Here is a 27,514-nt window from a genome sequence, read left to right as displayed (position 1 = left end):
TTAATGATCAAATCTAACACCTTCCCCACAACAGATATCAAGCTGACAGGCCTATAGTTTCCTGTTTTCTGCACCCCCACCCCACCTCATTTCTTGAATAGAAGGATTATACTTGCTACTTTTCAGTCTGATGAAACCTTTCCAGAATCCAGAAAATTTTGAAAAACTAACACCAATGCATCTACCTCATTAGCCACCTCTTTTAAGACCCTAGGATGAAGCCCATCAGAACCCAGGGACTTGTCAGCCCGCAGCTCCATCAGTTTGGTCAGTATCGCTTCCCTGGTGATTGTAATTTCACCAAGTTCCTCTCTTCCCTCCATCTCCTGATTTACAACTATTTCCGGAATGTTTTTTGTATCCTCTACAGTGAAGACAGAAGCAAAATATTTGTTCATTGTATCTTCCATTTCCTTATTATCTACTATTAACTCACCATTCTCACTCTCTAGAGGACCAACACTCACTTTACTTACTAGTTTCCTTTTTAAATACCTGTAGAAACTCTTTGCTATACATTTTTACATTTCTAGCTAGCTTCCTCTCATACTCTAATTTTTTTCTCCTGATTAACCTTATAGTCATTTTCTGCTGTTCTTTCTATTCTAACCAATCCCTGAACTGCCACTCACCTTGGCACCTTTTCCTTAAGTTTGATGCTTTCCTTAACTTCTTTAGTTAACCATGGATGGTGGGTCATCCCCTTAGAATTTTTCTTTATAGTAGGAATATACTTATTCTGAGTATTCTGAAATATCCCCTTAAATGTTTGCCACTGCTTCTCTATTGATCTATTGCCTAGTGTAGTAACGCAGTTCATTTCAGCTAGCTCAGTTTTCATGCCCAAATAGTTGCCCTTATTCAAGTTTAAAATACTGGTCTTAGATCCACTCCTCTCTCTTTCAAACTGGATGTATAATTCAATCATATTGTGGTCGCTGTTACTGAGAGGTGCCTTTACTCTGAGGTCATTAATTAATCCTGTCACATTACACAATACCAAGTCTAATATAACCTGCTCTCTGGTTGGTTCCAGAACATACCACTCTAAGAAACTATCTTGAAAGCATTCTATGAACTCCTCATCCAGGCTACTATTGCCAATCTGATTTTTTCAGTTTATATGTAGATTAAAATCACCCATGATTATTGCCATCGCTTTATCACAAGCACCCAATATTTCTTCTTGTATACTTCGTTCTACATTGTGATTACTGTTCGGGAGCCTGTAGAGCACTCCCACTAATGATTTCTTTCCACCTACTATTCCTCATCTCCACCCAAACCGATTCTACAACCTGATCTCCCGAACCAATGCCATCCTTGATTAACAGTGCTACCCCTCCACCTTTACCTAGCTTCCTATCCTTCTTGAATGTCACATATCCCTCAATATTTGGGTCCCAATACTTCTCATTCTGCAGCCACATCACCGTAATGGCTATCAGATCATACTTATTTCCTTCAATGTGCTCTATCAGTTCATCTATTTTGTTTTGAATTCTACATGCATTCAGATACAGAGCCTTTAGTTTTGTCTTTTTGTTATCTTTGTAACATCTAGTCTCGACTGTTGGTGTGTTCTTAGGTTTTTTCTCTCTGTCCCTTCCTGCCATTCTCTGACCTTCATTTCCTGTATTACCATTCTGCTCTCCTGCCTTGAATCTACCCCTTGATTTGCTACATCTACTCAAACTTGATTCCTCACCCACCTTGTTTCGTTTAAAGCCCTTTCTACTTCCCTAGCTATACAGTTTTCTAGAACACTGGCCCCAGCATGGTTCATGTGCAGGCTGTCCCAACAGTACAGCCCCACTTTCCCCAGTACTGTTGCCAGTGCCCCATGAACTGAAACCCACTTCTCCCACACCATTCGTTGAGCCACATATTCATTTCACTAATCTTATGTGCCATCTGCCAATTGGCACGTGGCTCAGGTAATAATCTACAGATGGTTACCCTTGAGGTTCTGTTCTTCAATTTGGTGCCTAGCTCCTCATTACTGTCTCAGCAGAACCTCTTTCCTAGACCTTCCTATGTCATTGGTACCTACATGGACCACAACAACTGAATCCTCCCCTCCCACTCCAAGTTCCTGTCCAGCACTGAGCTGATGTCCTGAACCCTGGCACTGGACTACACTGTCCCATCAAACAGTCCCATGGCTAGTACAGAATGGGTTAGATACAGGGTAAAGCTCTCTCTGCACTGTCCCATCAAACATTCCCAGGGCAGGCATAGTACGGGTTAGATACCAAGTAAAGCTCCCTCTACACTGTCCCATCAAACACTCCCAGGACAGGTACAGCACAGGGTTAGATACAGAGTAATGTTCCTTCCATATGAGATGGGAGTAAGGAACTCCCCTGTCACTTTTGGGTGAATAGCCAGAATCCTGTCACAAAGTCCAAATAACGCACAAACTGTCTACAATGGACCAGCTGAAAACTGCACTATCCAGTGGACTGCCCAATGAGGCAGACCAGGAAGAAAATTACAAAATGTCCTTTTATACAGCACCTTTCATGACTTCAGGATGTCCCCAAAGTGCTTTTTGCCGCCAATGAAGTACATTTTGAAGTGTAGTCACTATTGTAATGTAGGAAACACGATCTCCAACTTTAAGGTGCAATCAGTGCAGAGCTAGATACTCTCGGAAGGAGCAGCAGTAAGGATCCTGCAAAGGACTTCAGCACCTCTATGGAGAGGGAGAAACCTTGGGCAGGGTTGCGTTTCCTGCTGAAAAGTCCAGGTGTGTGGATATTGGGTAAGATTAGGATGAAGGAAAGAAAGAAAGAAAGAAAGAAAGAAAGAAAGAAAGAAAGAAAGAAAGAAAGAAAGAAAGAAAGAAAGATGGAAAGAAAATAAAAGTGAGGCAAGAAAAAGAAAAATGGAAAGAAAGAATGGAAAGAAGGAAAGGAAGGAAAGAAAGAAGAAAAGTAAGAAAAGAAAAAAGGAGAGAAAGCAAAAAGAAAAGACAGAAGCAAAGAAAGGAAAGAATGGAAGAAAAGGAAAGAAAGGAAAGAAAAGAAAAAAGAAAAGATGGAAAGAAAGAAAAGAAAGACGAAGGAAAGAAGGAAAGAAAGGAAAGAAGGAAAGAAAAAAGGAAAGATGGAAAGAAAGAATGAAAAGAAAGAAAGGAAAGAATGAAAGAAAATAAAAGGGGGATGGAAAGAAAGGAAAGATGGAAAGAAAGGAAGGGAAGGAAGGAAAGGAAAGGAAAGGAAAGGAAAGGAAGGGAGAGATTTGCATTTAGATCGAATTTTTCACAACTATGTTGTAAAAATCCAATTGGTTCACCCAACAGTCTCCTTACCCAGCCTGGGCCTTTACGTGGCTCCAGTCCCACATCAACGTGGTTGACTCTTAGCTGCCTTCTGAAGTACCTTGCAAACCATGTATTTCAAGGCCACTAAGGGATTGGCAATGAATGTCAGCCTTTCCATCAATGCCCATGTCCCGAGAATGAATAATAAAAAAAAGAGGGGAAAAAAGGAGAGCATTTTATCTTAAGAGGCTGGTTTGCCAAATCAATAGTGTTTACAAAGTGGAGTGACAAGCAATTACTTTCGAGTACAGCATGTAATCTGCACATTGATTTTTTTTATTTCTGAGCTAGTCAGAGATAGCCAAGTAGAAGGATTCTGAGCATAAATGATGGAGGGTGGGGGTGATGCAGGGAGAGTGGCTACCATTAGCCTCATCTCAGAATCTCAATTTTTTTCCTCTTTATATTTCAGTGGTAATGAAATCAGAATGTTTAACCCTGAATGTTTAAAACTGAACTGAGAGAAATACTGGAGGTAAATCAGGTCGGAAAATAAGCAGATTCCATTATAAGCATGCTGTCCTATCCTCCAGCCCAATGTTCCTCTATCTGTCACTGCCAAGTGATTGTTATGTCTGAGTACAGAAGAGTCCTCTGTATTTTTGTAAATACCATTCTAAGGATGTGTAAATAAAGACTTGCATTCATATAGAATCTTCCACCTCCTCAGGATGCCCCAAAGCATCTTGCAGCCAATTAAGTACTTTATGATGTGTAGTCACTGCTGTAATGTAGGAAACACAGCAGCAAATTTAGTGCATAGCAAGATCCCACAATTAGTGCTATGATACTAATCATTCATCTGTTTTTAGTGATCGTTGGTTGATGGATAAAATTTGCCAAGGACACCCCTACTCTTACAGGGAAACATAGAAACATAGAAAATAGGAGCAGGAGTAGGCCGTTCAACCCTTCGAGCATGCTGCGCCATTCATTATGATCATAGCTGATCATCCAACTCAGTAACCTGTTCCCGCTTTCACCCCTGGGAACGTTTACATCCATCTGAGGGGGCAGACCAGGCCTCTGTTCAACATCTCATCTGAAAGATAGCACCTCTGACAGTGCAGCACTCCCTCAGTACTGGCAGTGGGAATATCAGCCTGGATTATGTACAAATCTCTGGAGTGGGGCTTAAACCATAACCTTTGGACTCTAAGACAAGAGTGCTACTCATGAACCACAGCAGACACATTAATAGTAGCCTGATAATTTGCTTAAAAAACAGCAACAAGGCCCTTGACAACCAGAATTCACTCCATGCACTCTGGAGATTAATAGGACATCCTCAATACTCACTGACTTCCGTTGCGATCACTGAGATATTTTGCCAGGCTGTTAGCTCTCTGTCCAGCGGTTCTGTGGTTTTTATAATCCCATTCTGTGCATTGATGGTGAAAGATCTGTCCAGGTATGATTGCTGTTCAATGGAGTATCTGAGGAAAAGGAAAAAAAGCAACATCTAACTAACAATAGGAGTTACAGAGTAAGCTCAGCAGCCCAGGGATTTGCCATAGTGGAAATGTCCCCTCTCAGTACTTCATTTCAGTTTTCCCCTTTCGCTCTTTTCTCTTTCACTCCTGAAAATGCTGTAATACAATTATACAATCAAGGGAGCATGACTCTGCTTGTTACTCAAGTTAGCAGTGAATGTTGGCTGATACAGGGAGACACTGGGTGATTAAATGGAAAGTGTTCCATTCCCCAGCATCATTCAACTAGGTTTGCATATACATTTCCCCAGAAAATGTAAAGATTCCTAGCATGGAGCTTTACCAACCACAATTGAAGCGACACACACCCCAGAATTTTCCATCTTCTAGCTTTCGGGTGTCTGGTATTCTACACATGAACACTCCAAACCATGCAATTAGATTCCAGCTTGTAACTCACTCCTGGGTATCTGTTATTCTATATATAAACCACCCAAACCTTTCAATTAGATTCCAGCCTGTAACTCACTCCCAGGAATCTGTTATTCTTATATAAACCACCCAAATCTTTCAATTAGATTTCAGTCTGTAACTGACTCCCGGGTATCTGTTTTTGTATATATAAACCACCCAAACCCCTCGATTAAATTCCAGTCTGGAACTCACTCTTGGGTATCATCATCTTTTTGATTTAACAATCCCATCCTTCATTAACTTAATGTCAAAGATACTCTTTGGTGCTCAGCAATGACTAACTGGCTCTGTGTCTCGATCAGTCTCTAATCAAAGGGAGTGGAAATAAACACCCTACTGATCTCACTAATGCTGTCATGTGCAGTTTGCCAAAAGTCTGGTGGAAGTTAGATGTCCATCCAGCTCTGTGGGAGACAGATGCTCTCCCATCTGTGCAGTGTTTTGAGCAACAGATTCATCTCATTCCCTGGGATATAATTCCAACTCGCATGTATAGATGGTCATCCATATGCACTGTATAAAACGTGGGAGGCTCGCATATTAAAGATTACCCTCATGCCCTGCCCATCCCCGATCCTGAACATTCACACCTCATACTATTTAAAGAAAACAGTTCTACAACTCAAAATTGCAATGAAAGTTTGCAAATGACTTCAGACTCAACACTGTAATTATAAGTTAAGAAGTATTTAGATGAGCACTTGAAATGCCATAACATACACGGCTATGGGCCAAGTGCTGGAAAATGGGATTAGGTGCTTGATGGCCGGCACAGACACGATGGGCCAAAGGGCCTGTTTTTGTGCTGTAAAACTGTATGACTATGACTGTAGGGTAGTTCACCAATCCTGCACGCTCAGTGAGGAGCTACACGCAAATCGAATGAAGGTCAGGGATAGATCGACAAGACTGGAGTGGAAATTCACTCATTTGTGCTCCGTGAGAGTGCTGGATTGGTGAATTTACCCTCCCTCCCTCCGTTTGTCTGCTCATAGGCAGCTGTGCCTTCAGCTGCCTGGGCTCCTAGACACTGGAATTCCCTCCCTAAAACTCTCTGCCTCTCCACTTCTGTCTCTTTTTTTGAAACCCTCCTTAAAACCCACCTCAGTAACCAATTCACCCAGACCTAATATCTCCCTATGTGGCTCGGTGTCAATTATTTTTTAACAGCGCTCCTATGAAGTGCCTTAGAATGGTTTTCAATTGAAAAGGCGTTATGTAAGTGCAGGTTGTTGTTGTGTGATACAGCCAGTGCAAAGTGCCTGCCACGTTTCCCGAACAACACTGGTCACTGCACTCAAAAGTAATTCATTGCGTAAAGCAGTTGAAAGAATTGAATACGATAGGGTATTTTATACTCATGGCTGAATATCACGCCACACAGTGCACTGAGTGACCTATAAAAACAATTTGCATTCACATTGCACCCGTCATGTACAAAGTATCTCCGAGCACCTTACATGAGGGAGAAGAGGATGCCAAACAGGAGATCAGTAGCGGAGTAAGGGGGAAGGGGTTGTTGTGGTGATGGGACTAAAGGCTCAACTGTAGAAATAGGCTTAAAATGATGCTTTTGAAGAAGAGAGAGATAGAAAATAAACATATTTGGGCATGGAGACTGATGGTGGAATGGAGGCATGATGTGCGAGGACAGTGTTGATGAGTGAAAGGGATTTGACGCAGAAGAGGATAGAGGGACTAGAGTTTTGGCTGAGCTGAAGCTTATGGATGATGGGAGGCTGGTTAGAGGAGCATTGGAGTAATGGGTGACACTGCAGAAATGAATATTTCCTCTCGACTTATTACTGGAAAATTTGTACCAATTTTAAGTTTGCTGTTTTGGCTCAGAGAAAGCAGAGTTTCCCTGGAACCTGCTGATAGTGTAAGGGTTAAATATCATTCTTGCTTTGAGATGGATGGAACAGTAGTTAATTTGTCAGAGAGTATGAAGCAGATGGGAAGACCAGCTGTCACTGGGGAAGGGCGATGGCGAGGGAGGAACACAATATTGTACATGGCACTCGCTAGAGGCGAATGGGGGAGGTGAGGAACGGAAATGAAGTCTGATTTGAGCCACCTACCAATGTTGAGAATGAAATATTAGCAATAATTTATGTTGCAGATTTTCTTGGCTATTAATCATGTAATGGAATATTGAAGTGTAAAATATTCATATGACTATTAATTTTAAACGGTTCCATCTTTATTCAGAGTGTTTGACAAACTATTTTTAAGCTGTTGGGGCATGAGGGTTAATGTTGTCTAGAGGGTGCATGAATCGTGCAGCAGGATATTCGAGAATTTGTTTGATAAACTTTGAAGATCATAAAGACCTGAGAAATGTTTGGGATAAGAGAAAGTCCCAACAGCCAGTCCAGTTTCTGATTGACCTCAAACACGACGACGACTTCCGAACATATACTTCAATCTTTTTGCCTCTTCAGCCCATTTACAATGGATTTCAGCAACATTAGATCTGATTTTAACCGGTGTGAGTGGATGGGTTTTGTAATGAGTTAAAATCACGCCCATTATTATTCTTAAGAGTAGCAGGAAGAATTTAAACAGAACTTTCCTTCAGGAGATTAAATGGGTTGAGGTAAAGTTCATGATTGGATATATGGACTACAGAAGGGCATTAAAAGAGTGGGATAGAGGGCATAAAAGGGTCGAGTGCACATGGGCTGTAGAAAGAGATTAAATGGGTGTGTTGAGTCCATGATGGAGTAGCATTTATGATAGGGTAGAGTATACATGGACTGTGGAAGGATATTATATGGATCAATGTAGGATAGTACAAAGGCTCAAGAGATTCAGAGAGCAGACAAGGTAAAGCAAGAAGTAATGTTGTGGTGATTGCATGCTTGTGTTTCAAAAAAGTGAATGATAGAATGGTTACAGCACAGGAGGCCATTCGGCCTGTCATATCTGTGCTGGTTCTCTGCAAGAGCAACTCAGCTAGTCCCACTCCTCAGCCCATTCCCCATAACCCTGCAAAACCTTTTTCTCTGCAGGTGATTATCCAATTCCCTGTTGAAATCCACAATTGTATCTATCTCCATCACACTCTCAGGCAGTGCATTCCAGATCCCAACCACTTGCTGCGTAAAAAGGATTTTCCTCACGTTACCATTAGTTCTTTTGCCATTCACTTTAAATAGGTGTCCTCTGGTTCTCAACCTTCCACCAATGAGAACTGTTTCTCTCTATCGATACAGTCCAGACCCCTCATGATTTTGAACACCTCTATCAAATCTCCTCTCAACCATCTCTACTCTAAAGAGAACAACCCCAGCTTCTCCAATCTATCCACTAACCGAGGTCTCTCATCCCTGGTAACGAACTTGTGTGGTGCGAATGTTATTTGCCACTTATCAGCCCAAGCCTGAATGTTGTCCGTGTCTTACTGCACATGGGCAGGGACTGCTTCAGTATCTGAGGAGTTCCGAATGGAACTGAACACTGTGCAATCATCAGCAAACATCTTATGATGGAGGGAAGGTCACTGATGAAGCAGCTGAGGATGGTCATGCCTAGTACACTGCCCTGAGGAACTCGCAGCAATATCCAGGGTCTGAGATGATTGGCCTTCCAACAACCACAACCATCTTCCTTTGTGCTAGGTATGACTCCAAGCAGTGAAGTGTTCCCCCCCACCACCGCCCACCCCCCACCATCCCCATTGACATAAATTTTGCTAGGGCTCCTTGATGCCACACGCAGTCAAATGCTGCCTTGATGTCAAGGGCAGTCACGCTCACTCTCATCTCTTGAATTCAGCTCTTTTGACTGTGTTTGGACCAAGGCTGTGATGAAATCTGGGGCTAAATGGTCCTGGCACAACACAAATTGAGTGTCAGTGAACAAGTTATTGCTGTGTAAGTGCCGCTTGATAGAACTGTCGACGACATCTACCATCACTTTGCTGATTGGCCAGATTGGACTTGTCCTACTTTTTGTGGACAGGACATACCTGGGCCATTTTCCACATTGCTGGGTAGATGCCAGTGTTGTAGCTGTACTGGAACAGCTTGGGTAGGAATGCAGTAGTTAAAAAAGACCTGCATTTCTTCAGCACCTTTCATGACTACCTGATGTCCTAAAGCACATTACAGTGAAGTCACTGGTGTAAATGTGGCAATCAATTTGTGCACAGCAAGCTCCCGCAAACAGCAATGTGATAGTGATGAGACAATCTGTTTTTCTGATGTTGATTGAGGGATAAATATTGGCCAGGACACTGGGTATAACTCCCCTCCCCTCCCCCTCCCCAGCCCCAGCCCAATGCTCTTCTTCAAAATAGTAACTGTGGGATCTTTTACGTCCACCTCAGAGGGCAAGCGGGGTCTCGGTTTAACATCTCATCCGAAAGACAGGAGCACAAGTCTTCAGCATTACACCCAAGATGTTGTCAGGGCCCATAGACTTCACAGTATCCAGTGGAATATCACATGGAAAGAATCAAATTCACTGAAGACTGGCATCTGTGATGGTGGGGACCTTAGAAGGAGGCTGAGAAGGATTATCACTTGGCACTTCTGACTGAAGATGTTTGCACACACTTCAGCCTTGACTTTTGCACTGCATTAGGAGCTCTAATGGCCCTGACAAAAGCAAACTGAACATTGGTGAGGAAATGCCACTTCAGAGCACTTTCTGCTGGGCTCTGCCATCATTAAAGATGGGGCTGTTCATGGAGCCTCCTCCCCCTGTTACTTGTTTAATTGTCCACCACCATTCACGACTTGATGTGGCAAGACTGCAGAGCTTTGATCTGATCCATTGGTTGTGGGATTGCTTAGCTCTGTCTATTCTCATTGTGCAAGGTAAGATTGGGCTGTTTTTAATAAAACAGGAGGATGCGGTACTTTCTGGAAGCGTGAACACAAGAAATAGGAGCAGGAGTAGACCATATGGCCCATCGAGCCTGCTCCGCCATTCAATACGATCGTGGCTGATCTTAAGATTCAACTCTACTTTCCCGCCTGCTCACCATATCCCTTGATTCCCTGAGAGGCCAGAAATCTATCTATCTCAGCCTTAAATCAGCATCCACAACCCTCTGGGATAGAGAATTCGAAAAATTTACAACCCTTTGAGTGAAGTAATTTCTCCTCATCTCAGACCAAAATGATCGGCCCCTTATCCTGAGACTGCGCCCCCGTGTTTTAGGTTCCCGACCAATAGAAATAATCTCTCAGTGTATATCCTATCCAGCCCCTTTAGAATCTTATATGTTCCCAACATTGATAGCAGCGTTCCTTTAGACATCTTTCTCTTTGATGAGTGTAGAATTACACACTCACAGTTCCAGCAAATTTGTCTACAGTCTGCAATTCTCCATCCTCTCTTTCCCTAAGCAGTAATTCTGCAATTTTGTGCTTCTCCCCACCCTCCACCCACACATGCCCACGCCCCCTCACCCCCTACAAACATCCTCCCACACACACACGCCCACCCCTTCACCTCCCACAAACATCTCCCCACATCCACAAGCATCTCCCTATACACACACACACACACACACACACACACACACACACACACACACACACACACACACACACAAATGCATCCCCATACACACACACACACACACACAAATACATCCCCATACACCCCCATACATACACACACACACACACAAATACATCCCCATATACACACACACACACACACACACAAATACATCCCCATACACACACACACACACAAATACATCCCCATACACACACACAAATACATCCCCATGCACACACACACAAATACATCCCCATACACACACACACACACACACACAAATACATCCCCATACACACACACAAATACATCCCCATGCACACACACACAAATACATCCCCATACACACACACACACACACACAAATACATCCCCATATACACACACACACACACACACAAATACATCCCCATACACACACACACACACACACAAATACATCCCCATACACACACACACACAAATACATACACACACACACACACACACACACACACACACAAATACATCCCCATACACACACACACACACACACAAATACATCCCCATTCACACACACACACACAAATACATCCCTATACACACACATACACAAATACATCCCCATACACACACACACACACAGCGCTCTGTTTTACTTTTGCCAGATATGGGATTATCTCTCTTCCATCAAAAGACACAGCTGAGACCTGATAATCATGCCAATGTTGACAGTATGGGAGTCTAACACTTTGCACTGAGTCCCCAGACAGCTGCCAGAGAGCTCTCGAATCGATAAAAAGAAATTCTGCACAGGACTTAAATTCATGGTGCTTTTAAAGGTTGCAGCTGGAACCATTCTAATTCATTCCCCATTCTTTCGGAAATAAAACTCACCATTTTGATTTGGTCAGAGGATTTAAGTTAAAATATTCGCCTGCAGATTCTCAAAATGGTTTGTAAGTCTAGCTTTTCCTTCAGCTCCGTCAGTGTCTGGGGAGGTGAGTTGTGCTCTTATGACAGAAAGAGATGTGTCCTGCACTTAGCTGCTGCACATTCTTGCTCTCTGGGGAGTTTAGATTTGCAAACCACTGTTGTCAAACAGATCAAATACAGCTGGGATTACTGGAGTGCTGAGCAACCTGCTAGAATCTAATTCTCATGTACTGAAATGCCAGTTGTAAAATCCCAGTTTTGCAATTCACCTACTCTGAAACAAAATAGACAGTTCCAGCTCGTACAATGAAATTATCAGTCACATACAGTGAAAATCTGAACTCTGTTGCAAATTTCCAATAAGAAGTGATCAAAATTGGCTTAGACTAATTAAAAATCACTATCTCCAGTCACAAAAGAATTAAACAACAATGTACATTTATACAGTATCTTCAACGTAAGAAAATGTCCCAAAGTGTTTCACAGGAGCGTTAACAGATAAATAAGGAGACATTAGGTGGCCAAAAGCTTGGTCAATGAGCTGCAGCATCTTAAAGGAGGAGAGAAAGGAGAGGTAGAGGGATTTAATGAGGGAGTTCCAGAGCTGAGGGCCCGGTGGTTGAAAGCACACCCAGCAAGGGTGGAATGATGTAAGGTTGGGGGGGAATTCAAAAGAGGCCAGAACTGAAACAACACAGAGCTGTTGTAGGGTTGTGAGGCTGGAGGAGGTTACAGAGATAGAGAGTGACAAGGGCATGGAAGGATTTGAACACAAGGATAAGAATTTTAAATCTAAGATACTGCTGGGCCAATATACATCAGCGACCACAGTGGTGGTGGGTAAAGGCGACTTGGTGCGAGTTAGGACATGGGCAGCAGAATCTTGGATGAATTCAAGTTTGTAGAGGGTGGAAGATGAGAGACCACTCAGAGCATTGGAATGTTCGTGTCTGAAGGTAAAAACAAAAGCATGGATGAGGGTTTCAGCAGCAGCAGGTGATGAGCTGAGGCGGGGCAGAGATGGGTGACAGGCGGAAGTAAACGGTCGTGTTGGAAGCCCAGCTCAGAATCCAATAGGACACTGAGATTGCAAAAAGTATGAGACATTGGCCAGGGAGGGGGATGGAATTGGTGGCAAGAGAAGATGGTTTGTAGCAGGGATGAATACAACTTAGTTGAATGTTAGACAAGCATCCCGATAACACAGAGGTAGTGGAGGGGCCGAGAGGGGTAGTGGTGAGGTAGAGCTGAGTGTGATCAGCGAACATGTGGAAACTGATGTTGTGTTTTCATATAATGTCAATGATGCTTCCATTAACATAGCTCACATGTTATTTTACAATACTAATTGCTATCAATAACTGAGGTTGTTTTCATGACTTCTCTTGCAGAATAGTGTGAAGATTCACAGGCTGATAGCGACAACACAAATGCTGCTTCGATGGCCATAACCATCTTTATGCTAGCCCATAGCAGGGCTAGTGCTAAACAGCAGGAGGGTTTAACGGGCTCTCACAACCCGCATCCACCAGGTGCAAGTATCCAGAATTCAGAGTCAGAGCTCCAGTTTCCATGCACTAAGACTATCTGGAGTGGGGTTTGAATCCAGAACCTTCTGACGCAGAGGCAGGTATGGCTACCACTGACCCGAAGACTCACTCCAATAACTGGGGTGCACATGATCCGAATATATTCAGGTCAGGTGTCAGGCGAAAGGTCTTCACTAGTAACTAGGAATGGCACAGGAGCTGCCCATTACATGAAACTACAATGAGAAAACGCACCTGATGGGACTGCGGCCTAAATCATGGTCCATGGCATGCACTTGGCCCACTGTTGTTCCAGCTGGAGCACTCTCGTTGACTTCCATGAAGTAAACAGGCAAGGAGAATACAGGAGGCTCATCTGCGTCCTCCACAGAAATCTTGACTGTCGCCGTATCCTTGAATGGCCCCCTGCTGACGAAGCGTGGATCAAAGTATACGTTGGCTGCCTCCACTTTCAGGGAATACAACTTTTTGGTTTCAAAGTCCAGGCCCTGCTAATGGGAGTGACAGAGATGAATTACCTGGCAACAAGAAAAGGCTGAGCTCAAACGAACACTGATGAATAGGCATGGTGTGGGACACCATCATGATGGATGTTAATAGCTCTACTGATAGACTAACTGAGATGAAATATTTCATTCCCAACTCAAAACAGGCCAGCGACCGAGAGAAAGCAGCACTAATTCTGTCATCACCTCTACCATGTTAGTCTGTGCATTATAATAAGATCTGGGTGGAACATTATTTCATTTCGATTTTACCAATTATCTAGTAACCTTTCAAACGCCATCAGCTTACATAGCATTACATAGAATATATCGCACAAAACAGGACATTCGGTCCAAGTCAGTTTTTATGCTCGAGGTGAGCCTCCTCCCCACCTCTCTTCATCTTAAATCCATCAACATATCCTTCTATTCCTCTCTTCCTCATGTGTTTATCTAGCTTCCTTTTAAATGAATCTATGCTAATCACCTCAACTACTCCTTATGGTAGCAAGTTCCACATTCTTACACTGTCTGGGTAAAGAGGTTTCTCCTAAATTACTTATGGAATTTATTCATAACTTTCTTACATTTATGGTCCCTAGTTTTGGTCTCACCGCAATTAGAAATACTTTTATTTATTTTGAGATACAGCACTGAAACAGGCCCTTCGTCAACCGAGTCTGCGCTGACCATCAACCACCCATTTATACTAACCCTACACTAATCCCATATTCCTACCTCATCCCCAACCTATACTAGGGGCAATTTATAATGGCCAATTTACCTACCAACCTGCAAGTCTTTGGCTGTGAGAGGAAACCGGAGCACCCGGCGAAAACCCACGCGGTTCACAGGGAGAACTTGCAAACTCCGCACAGGCAGTACCCAGAATTGAACCCAGGTCTCTGGAGCTGTGAGGCTGCGGTGCTAACCACTGCGCCACTGTGCCGCTCTATATCAAACCTATCAAACCCTTTCATAGTCTTAAAGGCCTCAATCACCTCCCCCTCAACCTTTTCTTTTCTGAAGATAAAAGGAGTCCCAACCTGTTTTCCCTCAATGTTATAACCTTTCCGTTCTGGTATCAGCTTTTTGTAGCTTCACCAGCGCCTCTTTTTCCTTTTTATAATATGGAGATGAGAACCATAGAATATTAGAAAGATTATGGGCACAGAAAGAGACCACTTGGCCCATTATGTCTGTGCCAGCCAAAAAATGATCCACCTATTCTAATCCCACCTTCCAGCATTGCAGATTACAGCACTTGAGGTACATATCCAGACTCCTTTTGAATGAGTTGAGGGCTTCTGTCTCAACTACCCTTCCAGGCAGTGAGTTCCAGACCATCACCATCCGCTGGGTGAAAAGAGGTTTCCTCATTTCCCCTCTAATCTTTCGACCAATCACTTTAAACCTATGCCCCTCTAGTCTCTGCTAAGGTGAATAGAACCTTCACCTCCACTCTATCCAGGCTCCTCAAAATTTTGCGCATTTCAATCAGATCTCCCCTCAGCCTTCTCTGTTCCAAGGAGAAAAACCTCAGCCTATTCAATCTTTCCTCATAGCTGCATTTTTCCAGTCCCGGCAACATCCTCGTAAGTCTTCTCTGTACCCTCTGTAGTGCAATTACATCCTTTCTGTAATGAGGTGACCAGAACTACACACAGTACTCAAGTTGTGAACTGTGCACAATACTCCAAGTATGGTCTAACCAAGGTATTATACAGGTTTAACATAACTTCATTGAATCACAGAATGATAAAGCACAGAAGGAGGCCATTCAGCCCATTGTGTCTATGTCAGCTACTGGAAAGAGCTTTCCAATTAGTTCCAATTCCCTGCTCGCTTTTCATTGTCCTGCAGTTCTTTTCCTTTTCAACTATATATCGAATTCCCTTTTGAAAGTTATTATTGCATCTGCTTTAACCACCCTTTCAGGCAGTGTATTCCAGATTTCACTGTTTTTCAATTCTATCCCTCTCGAAATGAACCTCATTGCTTTAGCTCATACACCTGTTTCTCTGTGTGAACAATTGCCTCTTTCACCAAGTAAGGCCTGCTACCCAACCCGAGCCCGACGGGACCCAACGGCATGTGTCGGGTTCGGGTCGGGTCAGGGCCATCTTCAGGGTACAGCTTTCGGACTCGGGTTGGGTGGGGCCGAGTCCAGGTCCAGTCAATTCGAGCCAGACACACACAGTAAGTGCTCTGCTGGTACTTACCTGAGCTGGGAGACCGGGACCAAACTGAGTCTGCGCAGTGAGCGAGTGAGGTCACGATGACGTCATCACACATGCGCTGCTGCTTCGTGGAGCTTCTCAGTCGGAAGGTAAGTGAAGGGATGGTCGGGTTGGGCTCGGGCTGGGATGGGTCGGGGCAAGATCGGAGGAACTCGGGCCGGGTCGGGCTCGGGTCCGCTGTGGTACGGGTCGAGTTCTTTTTTCCCTACCTGAGCAGGCCTCTAGTCTGAGCCTCTCAGATTGTCTATGACATCAGCTACATTATTATTTCATAGGGGAGGAATCCAATACATTGATGGGTCAACAGCAGCCATGTTTAGGGCCAGACTTTACATCCTCGTTTTCATCAGGGAGGCCTTAGGTCGGGGTCGAGAGTGAATTTAAATCCAAGACACAGAGCAGCACAGTGCAGTCGGATGCTGCACAGCCTCATCCTCACCGTATCCATCTTCCATTCATCCATCAGGATTAATATCAGCCCCAACATCTACCCACTGCAATCAATGACCCCCACAACCCTGACCTACTCCAATCAGTGGACAGAGCCACAACCAATTCAGTGACCCTATTCCCCCACCTACTCCAATCACAGTGCCCCAAAACTCCAGCTACTCCAATCAGCAACCCTGAACTCCTGTCTGTAATCTCAGCCCACCGAAGCTGATGTGATATTGCATTATAGCTGCTCTGGAAGTACTTTCTGCCAATTTCGGGCTTTAATTGTCGGTCAGTAGTTTGGTTGTCCTGGTATTACAATAGTTTAACATTTTCCAACCTCAGTGCAGAGGATAATGGTTCTGTAACTGGCCTTTGTTAATCTGGGTTAGGAAGAGTGAGAGTCAAGTGTGGCTTCTCTTTCCTGAGGGACATCCAGCATTCCCTACTTAAAGAGTGCTTCTGCGGGTAGGACAGGGCTCAGTGGCGATGCCACCCTTGATTGAATAACCCATCAAGATTCATTGCATAGGCTTCAATGGCAGAGGTTCCAGAGAATTCCTATGGATGCATTGAAGCATATGACAGTGTGAATTAGGAACCCTCATGAGAACAGGAGACAACAAGAGCACAATAGAACATAGGAGCAGGAGTAGGCCATTCAGCCCATCGAGCCTGCCCTGCCATTCAATATGGTCATGACTGATCATCCACATCAATGCCTTTTTCCCACACTACCCTCATATCCCCTTATATCATTTGTATTTAGAAATCTGTCAATCTCTACTTTAAACATACTCAATGACTGAGCTTCCACAGCCCACTGGGGTAGAGAATTCCAAAGATTCACAACCCTCTGAGTAAAGAAATCTCTTCTCACCTCTGTCCTAAGTGGCTTCCCCTTATTTTGAAATTGTGTCCCCTGGTTCCAGACTCCCCAACCAGGGGAAACATCTTAGCTGCATCTACCCTATCTATCCTTTTTAAGTATTTTGTAGGTTTCAATGAGATTACCTCTCATTCTTTGAAACACTAGAGAATATAGGCCCAGTTTCCCCAATCTCTCTTCATAGGACAGTCCCGCCATCCCGGGAACAAGTCTGGTGAACCTTTGTTGCACTCCCTCTATGGCAATAATATCCTTCCTAAAGTAAGGGGACCAAAACTGCACACAGTACTCCAGGTGCGATCTAAACAAGGTTCTATAAAATTGAAACAAGACTTCACTATTCCTGTACTCAAATCCTCTTGTGATAAAGGCTAACATACCATTAGACTTCTTAATTGCTTGCTGCACCTGCATGTTCGCTTTCAGTGACTTATTGACAAGGACACCTGAAAGCCTTTGTACATCTACACTTTCTAATCTCTTACAATTTAAGAAATAATCTGCACATTTATTCCTCCTACCAAAGTGGATAACCTCACATTTTTCCACATTATATTCTATCTGCCAGGTTCTTGCTCACTCACAAAGTCTGTCCAAATTCCCTTGAAGCAGCTTTGCATCTTCCTCACAACACACATTCCCACCTAGTTTTATATCATCCGTGAACTTGGAAATACTACATTTGATTCCTGCATCTAAATCATTGATATATATTATGAACGGCTGGGGTCCAAGCACTGATCCCTGCGGTACCCCATTAGTCACAGCCTGCTAACACGAGAATGACCCATTTATTCCTACTCTCTGCCTTCTGCCTGTTAACCAATCCTTAATGCATGCCAGTATATTACCTCCTACCCCATGTGCTTTAATTTTGCTAACCAATCTCCTATGGGGGACTTTATCAAAGACCTTTTGAAAATCCAAGTATACCATGTCCACCAACTCCCCTTTATCAATTCTGTTAGTAACATCCTCAAAAAACCCTAACAGGTTCGTCAAACATGATTTCCCATTCAGAAATCCATGTTGACAGTGCCCAATCAGATCATTATTATCCAAGTGTCCATTTATCACATCCTTTCGAATAGATTCTAGCATTTTCCCAATGACTGATGTAAGGCTAACAGGTCTGTAATTCCCTGTTTTCTCTCTCCCTCCCTTCTTAAATCGTGGGGTGGCATTTGCTACCTTCCAATCTGCAGGAACTGCTCCAGAATCTATAGAATTTTGGAAGATGATCACCAATGCATTCACTATCTCCATAGCCTACCTCTTTCAGCACTCTGGGACGTATCATCTTCAGCCCCATTAATTTCTCCAATACAATCTTCTTACTAATACTAATTTCCTTCAATTCCTCATTCCCCCTATTCCCTTGGATCTCTAATTCTGGGAAGCTGGCATAGTTTAGTTAGTAGAACATCAGACTTTTCATCTGAGGGGACCCATCAATAAAAAGGGCAAAGGTCACAGAATCTCCCTCCTAATTAATGGCATTCCACCAAGCAATGTTCAACAGTAGCAGATTTTCTTTGTTCCTTTCTTGACTAGTTAAAGTAAAGGGGCCAGTGTTCAACTCCACACTCAGGCAGTTTTCCTAAACTCACAAATATAAGAAACACACTGATAAATCCAGAAAGGAATTCAGAAGAAACTTCTTTGCCCAGAGAGTGGTGACAATGTAGAAATCATTACCACAAGCAGTTGAGGTGAAGAATATAGATGCATTTAAGAGGAAGCTCGATAAGCACATGAGGGAGAAAGGAATAGAAAGATATGCTGATAGGGTTTGATGAAGAGGGGTGGGAGGAGGCTCATGTGGAGCATAAACACCAGCATGGAGCAGATGGGCCGAATGGTCTGTTTCTTTGCTGTAAATTCTATGTACTTCTATTAGGTTGAAAAATTAAAGCAGACAGGCCCTTTAATTAAAAAAGGTAAAAAGGGACCTTTAAGATTAGTATGATAGCTATCATGACTGATCAGGGCAGTAAAAAAACAGATGGTAAGATTAGCATGAATTTTACATACAAGCTGACAGCCCTAATTAGGGTGATGTTTTGAAGAGCTGAATAATGGATTACACTGAGTTTGGGCCCATACACTGCTTTCCAAGGTCAGGCATGATGTTAAACCCGCTCTAGCTGATTAAACAGAGCTGGCACAGGATTAGTTGCAAGATATGATATGGCACAGCCCATGTCTGTCCTTCAGTTATGGATGATCCAGGATTCTAAAGCAAATTAATGCATCCAGCTCATTTCATACATTTTCAGATCCCTATTATGTCTCTCTGAAACTTCCTTCAGCTCTACAACTCTCATCCATTTCTGGAGTCTTATGCATCCCAATTTCCTTCACTTCACCATTGGCGGCTGTGGTGTCAGCTGCCTGGGTCCCAAGCTCTGGAAGTCCCTCCTTAAACCTCTCCACCTCGCTCTCCTCCTTTAAGACACTCCTTAAAGTTTACCTCTTTGAATGAGCATCCAGAACATGCTATGATCTGGAACATGCTGCCTGACAGAGGGTGGAAGCAGATTCAATAGTAATTTTCAAAAGGGAATTGGATATGTTCTGGAAAAGGAAAAGTTGCAGGGTTATGGGAAAAGAGGCAAATGGGACTAATTGGATAGCTCTTTCAAAGAGCCAACAAAGATATGATGGGCTGAATGGCCTCCTTTTGCATTGTATGTTACTACTATTCATTGAGCTGAGGGATGTCAGTGATGGGGAATGGCATCTTTGTTCATTCTGAGTGTCAATGTTGAGCAATCCCACATCATGCACAGGCAGAATCTCAATAAAATATCCCTCAGTATCAGCAATAACCATCAACCCCATTTGCAACAACAAGAACAACAACTTGCACTTATATAGTACCTTTAATGGAGTAAAATGTCTACAGACTCTTCAGAAGAGAGCTATTGCACAACATTTGACACGGAACCACATAAAGGAGATATTAGGGCAGGTTACCAAAAGCGTGGTCAACTCCAATGTTCCTGCAACTCATTGTAGAATTTTACAGCACAGAAGGAGTCCATTTGGCCCATCGTGCCTGTGCTGGCTCTTAGAAAGAGCTATCCAATTGATCCCACTCCCCTGCTCTTTCCCAACAGCCCTGAAAATGTTTTCCCCCTTCAAGTATTTATCCAATTCCCTTTCTGAAAGTTACGATTGCTCCATCAGAATTCTACGGTACCTCCAAGTGTTAAGACCATGCAAAGGAACTGTTTCTAACAACCCTTTAGGCAGTTACTTTCAGTTCGAGTAATAAATAAAAATGTTTAAATAAACTGAGAAGAGCTTTTTTTAACATCCATCTGATTTTCCTGCCGTGTTGCTCGCAAGCGTGACCTGGACATTAAACCTCAAGTCCTGGAGACTCCAGGATAATCCTAGAGGGTCAGCAAGCCGAGCAAGGGCTGATTCCTCACTGCCAGCTATGAGCAGTGCTCAACAGTCAATTAAATAGACACAATGTGCGAATTGATGAAGAACACTCCCGATGAATGACACTCCTCAACTGGAGTGTTAAGCCATTAAAAAAACAAGCATATGGGATCCTTGGCTTTATGACTGGATAGAAATAAAGAGTACAAAAGCAAGGACATTACAGTAATACTTTATAAATCACTGGTTAGATCTCAGCCAGAGTATTGTGTCTAATACTGGACACCACACTTTAGAAAGGATGTCAAGGCCTAGGAGAGGGTGCAAAGACATTTACAAGAATGGTACCAGAGATGAGGGACTTCAGTTATGTGAAGAGACTGAAGAAGCTGGGATTGCTCTCCTTAGTATAGAGAGGTCAAGGAGATTTACTAGATATATTCAAAATTATGAAGAGTTTTAATAGAATGGACGTTTCCACTGGCAGGAGGGTCTTCTGTTTCCAATGAGTGCACCATCAGTGTGGCACAGTGGCGCAGTGGTTAGCACCGCAGCCTCACAGCTCCAGCAACCCGGGTTCAATTCTGGGTACTGCCTGTGTGGAGTTTGCAAGTTCTCCCTGTATCTGTGTGGGTTTCCTCCGGGTGCTCTGGTTTCCTCCCACATGCCAAAGACTTGCAGGTTGATAGGTAAATTGGCCATTAGCAATTGCCCCTAGTATAGGCAGGTGGTAGGGAAATATCAGGACAGGTGGGGATGTGGTAGGAATACAGAATTAGTGTAGGATTAGTATAAATGGGTGGTTGATGGTCGGCACAGACTCGGTGGGCCGAAGGGCCTGTTTCAGTGCTGTATCTCTGAACTATAACCCTATTCACATATATCTTAATATTGCTGTGGTACCTTTTTTAGCTTGATAACTCCCTCCTGAGTCTGGGAGTCAGTTGTGATTTCAAAGAAATCTCTACCATCTCCGTCAATGATCCTGTAGGAGACCATCCCATTCTCCCCGATATCAGGGTCTTTAGCCTTTATCCGTCCCGCTACCACTCCTAAATCAGCCGCCTCTGAGATCGACATCTGATACACACCTGAAGGGAAATGACCAACACACATGGCATTAAGAATGGAATTCCCTACTTGGATGCCATTAATTACCATTGGGAATTGGTGTCCCATTAATGACTTTGTGCAAGCTGAACCTGTGAAAACTGCATTGCTGTGGTGGTGCACATTTGTGTTAACTGACGTCAAGCTTCTTATGGAATGCTGGTGTAGTATTTACATTTCTGGACTAGTAATCAAGAAGCCTAGACTAAAAATCCAGAGAACGCAAGTTCAAATCCCACCAGGGCAGTTTGAACATTTGAATTCAGTATAAAAAGAACCTGATATCAATAAAAATGGCAATGATACTGTCAGATTGCTGTAAAAACCTAGCTGGTTCACTAACGTCCTTTAGGGAAGGAAGTCCTGCTGGTCGAACCCACTCAGAGCTTCAATCTGACTCCACCTCCACACCAACTTGCTTGACACTTAACTGCCCTCTGAAGTGACCTACATCAAACGTCTGGAGTGGTTCAAGAAGAAAGCCTACCACCACCCTCTTAGGGCAATTAAGGATGGGTACTAAATGACAGGCTTGCCCTTGATGTCCATACCCTGAGAATGAATTAAAACATGCCCACCAGGAGAAAAGTGTTAGAGGCTTCATCCCAGAAGGATAATGTGCACACACCCTACAGGAGGTGCAAGAATGAACTCAGAAAAGGATTGGGGCCTCTTACAGATGGATGAAGTTTTGTTGCTCCCTCGCCTTTAGCAGTGGCACTCTCGACTCAGAATTAGAAGGCCATGAATTCGAGGCCCACTCCAGAGACTTCAGCACATAATCTATGCTGGCAATCCCAGTGCATTACTGAGGGGAGTGCTGCACTGTCAGAGGAGCCATCTTTCAGCTACTTTAGAAACTGTTTATTCTTTAAAATATTAAACAGAATCATTAACAGTGCTTTGAGATCATCCTTTATTCCTTGCAAGACGTTGGCAACAAAAGGAGGCCTTTCAGCCCCTTCTGCAATTCAATTTGCCCATGGCTGATCAGTATTTTAACTCCTTCTACCCACCTTGGTTCCATAACGCTAACACCCTTTTTTTTAATTCATTCTTTGGACGTGAGCATCACTGGCAAGGCCCATTCCTAATAGCCCTTGAGAATTTATTTTTATTTAGAGATACAGCACTGAAACAGGCCCTTCGGCCCACCGAGTCTGTGCCGACCAACAACCACCCATTTATACTAACCCTACAGTAATCCCATATTCCCTACCACCTCCCTACACTAGGGGCAATTTACAGCGGCCAATTTACCTATCAACCTGCAAGTCTTTTGGATGTGGGAGGAAACCGGAGCACCCGGCGAAAACCCACGCAGACACAGGGAGAACTTGCAAACTCCACACAGGCAGTACCCAGAATCGAACCCGGGTCCCTGGAGCTGTGAGGCTGCGGTGCTAACCACTGCGCCACTGTGCCGCCTTCTTCAGACTGTGTGGTGTAGGTACACACACAGTGCTCTTTTCTGTAGCAGTTTGATACAGCTGAACTAATTGCTACACCATTTCAGATGGGAGTTAAGAGACAACCACTTTGCTGTGAATCTTGGCTCACATGCAGGCCAGACCAGGTAATGATAGCAGATTTCCTCTCTTGAAGGATGTTGGTGAACCAGATGGGTTTTTAACAGCACACCAGTAATTTCATGATTATTATTAACAAGGAGGAGTATTTTATTCATTGAATTTTAATTCCCCCCTAGCTGCTATGGGGGGATTTGAACTCACGTCACCAAAGCATTTGGCCAGTACCATTACCACTGTGCTAACGTCCCCACCTGAACAGATGAAAGGGCAAAGAGGAGCTTCCTTACTTTGGGGGAACTTTGGTGGGTTGTCATTGACATCGGTAAGCATGATTGTCACTTTTGTTGTCCCGGAAAGACCTCCCATGTGGCCTCCCATATCCTTTGCTTGTATCACCACGAGATATTCCTCCCTCGCTTCTCGGTCCATGTTTGGAAGAGCAGTCCTTATGATGCCTAGAGACAAGAGAAAGGAAGGACCACTTAATTTCTTGTATTGCACAGGCACCATTCTGCACTGAAGAAAATGGACCTGACACCAAGACTACTTTGCTCAGGCAGATCTAAAAATCATGAAAGCAACAATATTAACTTGCATTTATGTAGCATCTTCAACACAATAATATGTCCCCCAAGGTGCTTCTCACTGGAAGTATCATACAAAATTAGTTAACGAGCCACATAAAGAGATATTAGGACAGATGACCAAAAATTTGGTCGAAGAGGTAGATTTTAAGGAGGACAGAGAGGTGGAGAGGTTTAGGGAGGGAACTCCAGAACTCCCAGGCAGCTGAAGGCACAGCCACCAATAGAAAAGTAGTAAAAATCGGGGTTGTGCAAGAGGCCAGAATGGAAGGAGCACAGATACCTTGGAGGATTGCGGGGCTGGAGCAGATTACAGAGATAGGGAGAGGGCGAGGTCATGAGGAGATTTGATAACAAGGAGACGAATTTTTAAATTCAGGCGTTGACGGACCGGGAGCCAAGGTAGGTCAGTGAGCACAGGGGTTGATGTGTGAACGGAACTTGATGTGTGTTATGATATGAACAGCAAAGTTTTGGGTGAGCTCAAGTTTCCGGAGGGTGCAACAGACCTGAAAATGTTTTGTTTTCATTTTCAAAACATTTTTTGTTCACCACCAGCTGCCTCTCTGCCCTACCCCATTCATGTCCTGAAGGCAGTGGTTATGCTCAACTCCATTCCCACGGGCATTAGGAGCAGTCAGAACTACGAGGTGAGACTGGGCAGTGAGCATCAGAAAGCTATTCCAACTGTAGAAGCATTAAAGTCAAGCCTGACCTAGCCCTACCCAACGCCCAGCAGGAGTCCCGACAGCTACAAGCAGGAGCCCTGGGTGTTTATATTTCTCTCTCCTGAGGCCATTATGGGAACAGGGTGCATTATTGGAACTCAGCAAGCACCCCGACTGAATCAAAGCTGGGATCGTCTTGCTTCAGGAGAAACCAAAGCACTTAAATGTACTTTCAATAAAATCTCAGCATCTGTATCTCCACAACATACTTGGGGGATTGTTCCAAGCATTTCTCATTCTTTGGAATAAAGAATTTCTTCTTGATACACAGGAACAGGGTATCCAGCTTCTCAATTCAAATGGTTGATATGTATGTTAACTCCATTTACCTACCTTTTCTCCACATCCCTTAATATCCTTCCCCAACAAGATCGATCCATCTCAGTCTTCATTTTTTTTTCATGGGATGTGGGCATCACTGGCAAGGCCAGCATTTGTTACCCATCCCTAATTGCGCTGAACAACTGAGTGGCTCGCAGGCAGTTAAGAGTCAACTGCACTGCTGTGAGTCTGGAGTCATATGATGGCCAGACCTTAAGGATGGCAGATTTCCTTCCCTAAAGGGCATTCATGAACCAGATGGGCTTTTACAACAACTGATGATAGTTTCATGGCACCAATACTGGGACGAGCTTTCAATTCCAGATTTTTTTAATCAATTAATTGAACTGATTAATTAATCAATTGAATTTAAATTCCATCAACTGTCATGATAGGATTTGAACCAGTGCCCCCCAGGACATAACTCCAATTGAACCACCCTGCCTCACTACCTCACTCACCTCCTTTAAGATGCTGATTAAAACCTACATCTTTGTCTGAGCTTTTGATCACTGGTATTTCCTTCTGTGGCTCGGTGTCAAATTTATCTTTGATAATGGCTCATATGAAGCACCCTGGGTGTTTAACTACATTGAAAGAATAAAAATGAAAGTTTCTGTTTTAAATTTACTTTGATAAATTTATTTCATCCTAATAGTTGTGAAGCAATAGTTTGATATTTATACATTTTTAATATTTCACGTCAAAGTCAGCCATTAGCTGTCATTCTTCTTTGCTGTAAAGATTAAATTTCCCTATTTTCCCTTTGAGTGCCAGCCATAGCTCAGTGGATAACACTCTTGCCTCTGAGTCAGATGGTTGAGAGTTTAAGTTCCACTCCAGGACTTGAGCACAAAACCTATGCTGACGCTTCAGGGGAGTGCTGCCTTGTCAGAGGGACAGCAGTGAGGGAGTGCTGCACTGTCAGAGGTGTCATCCTTTGGATGGGATGTTAAACCAAGACTCATTTTCTCTCTTGCGGATGCAAAGGATCCCATGTTGCTATGTGTTCTTCCCCAGAATCTTGGCCAATATGTATCCCTTAACCAACACTACAAATGAAACAGATTAGCTGATCATTATCACACTGCTGTTTGTGGGACCGTGCTATGTGCTACATTGAAAGAATAAAAATGAACGTTTCTGTTTTAAATTTACTTTGATTAATTTATTTCGTTCTAATATTGTGAAGCAATAGTTGCTATGTTTCTCTACATTATAACAGTGAATGAATTAAACCTGGAATTTTCCTGGTCTCAAGGCAAAACAATGGCACTGAATTGCATTTTCAATGAAATCCCAACATTTGGATCTCCATAGCCTTCCTTCAGATATTGTTCCAAACATTTCTCACTCTGTTACATGAAGAAATTCATCCTGACATACAGGAAATCAGAACAGGAGGCCATTCATCCTCTCAAACCTGTCCACTTTGAAGAGTCAGTACACTTAAAACAAATGTACCACATTGTCTGTGAGGCACTTTGGGATGCCCTGCGGTTATGAAAATCACCATCGAAATGCAAGGGTCTTTCTTTTTCTCTAGTTTTTTCTTGCTCATTCCCCTCCAGTGTGTGAATGAGCCCTGGAGATAGACATTCCAATGAAACAAGAGCCAAATTATTAAAGTACTCTTTTCGCAGGCAGTTCCAAGGGCTGAGTATAAAAGCAAATTAATCCCGCTCCCCTCATCTGAATAAATTATGCAAATGAGCGATCTCTGTATAACACTTTGCAAACCACCAGAGTGATATAAAACACAATGTTATATTGTTTATCAACTTTAAAAATTGCTTTATAGTTGCTCTGTTCCTACTCCTGGATGGTAATGAGGTTCACTCTTATTTAATGCCTATTAAAGCCAGACAAAAACTTTATCGCTAACCATGGTTACAGTTCCAAAACAAACTTTATCATTTAGAAACAGCACTTTTCCCAAGTACTTCCATTTTATTTTGCTCCACTGAATTATTTTGGGAAAGAAGAGGGGAACAGAAAGGGTACGGTTAGGAAAGGGTAGAAGGTGGGTAAAGGAGAGTGGGGAAAGGAGAGGGATCAATTGAAGGGGAGAGAGGGTGGGGAAAGGGGGAGGATGGAGAGAGGGTGGGAAAAGGGGGAGAGGATGGAGAGAGGGTGGGGGAAAGGGGGAGAGGATGGAGAGAGGTTGGGGAAAGGGGGAGAGGATAGAGAGAGGTTGGGGAAAGGGGGAGAGGATGGAGAGAGGATGGGGAAAGGGGGAGGATGGAGAGAGGGTGGGGAAAGGGGGAGAGGATGCAGAGAGGGTGGGGAAAGGGGGAGAAGATGGAGAGGTTGGGGAAAGGGGGGAAGATGCAGAGAGGGTATAGGGAAAGGGGGAGTGGATGGAGAGAGGATGGGGAAAGGGGGAGGATGGAGAGAGGGTGGGGAAAGGGGGAGAGGATGGAGAGAGGGTGGGGAAAGGAGGAGAGGATGGAAAGAGGGTGGGGAAAGGGGGAGAGGGACAGAGGCTAGGTATGATCGAAGAGGAAGGTTTGAGGAGGATTTTGAGAGCAGGGAGAAAGGCTGCAGGGTCAGGAGAATTATTGGGGATAAAGC

The 27,514-nt window shown here is 43.6% G+C and overlaps 1 protein-coding gene across 3 annotated transcripts in view; it reads right to left on the bottom strand.

The window, feature by feature from the left end:
• cdh11 (cadherin 11, type 2, OB-cadherin (osteoblast)) overlaps nucleotides 1-27,514 on the bottom strand; it is a 195,849-nt gene that overhangs the window by 46,739 nt on the left and 121,596 nt on the right. For 2 of the 3 annotated variants that reach the window (XM_068049075.1, XM_068049074.1), the window contains 4 exons: nucleotides 23,595-23,762; nucleotides 21,569-21,756; nucleotides 13,455-13,711; nucleotides 4,628-4,764 (listed from right to left, as the gene is read on the bottom strand). In XM_068049075.1, coding sequence (XP_067905176.1) covers nucleotides 4,628-4,764; nucleotides 13,455-13,711; nucleotides 21,569-21,756; nucleotides 23,595-23,762 — 750 coding nt within the window. The remainder of the gene's footprint in view (nucleotides 1-4,627; nucleotides 4,765-13,454; nucleotides 13,712-21,568; nucleotides 21,757-23,594; nucleotides 23,763-27,514) is intronic. The other variant, XM_068049076.1, reaches the window with a different exon arrangement.

This window comes from Heterodontus francisci, chromosome 17, assembly GCF_036365525.1.
Source record: "Heterodontus francisci isolate sHetFra1 chromosome 17, sHetFra1.hap1, whole genome shotgun sequence".
Taxonomy (NCBI): domain Eukaryota; kingdom Metazoa; phylum Chordata; class Chondrichthyes; order Heterodontiformes; family Heterodontidae; genus Heterodontus; species Heterodontus francisci.
Note: the sequence above shows the minus strand (reverse complement) of the source record. Positions and strands in the feature narration are given on the sequence as shown.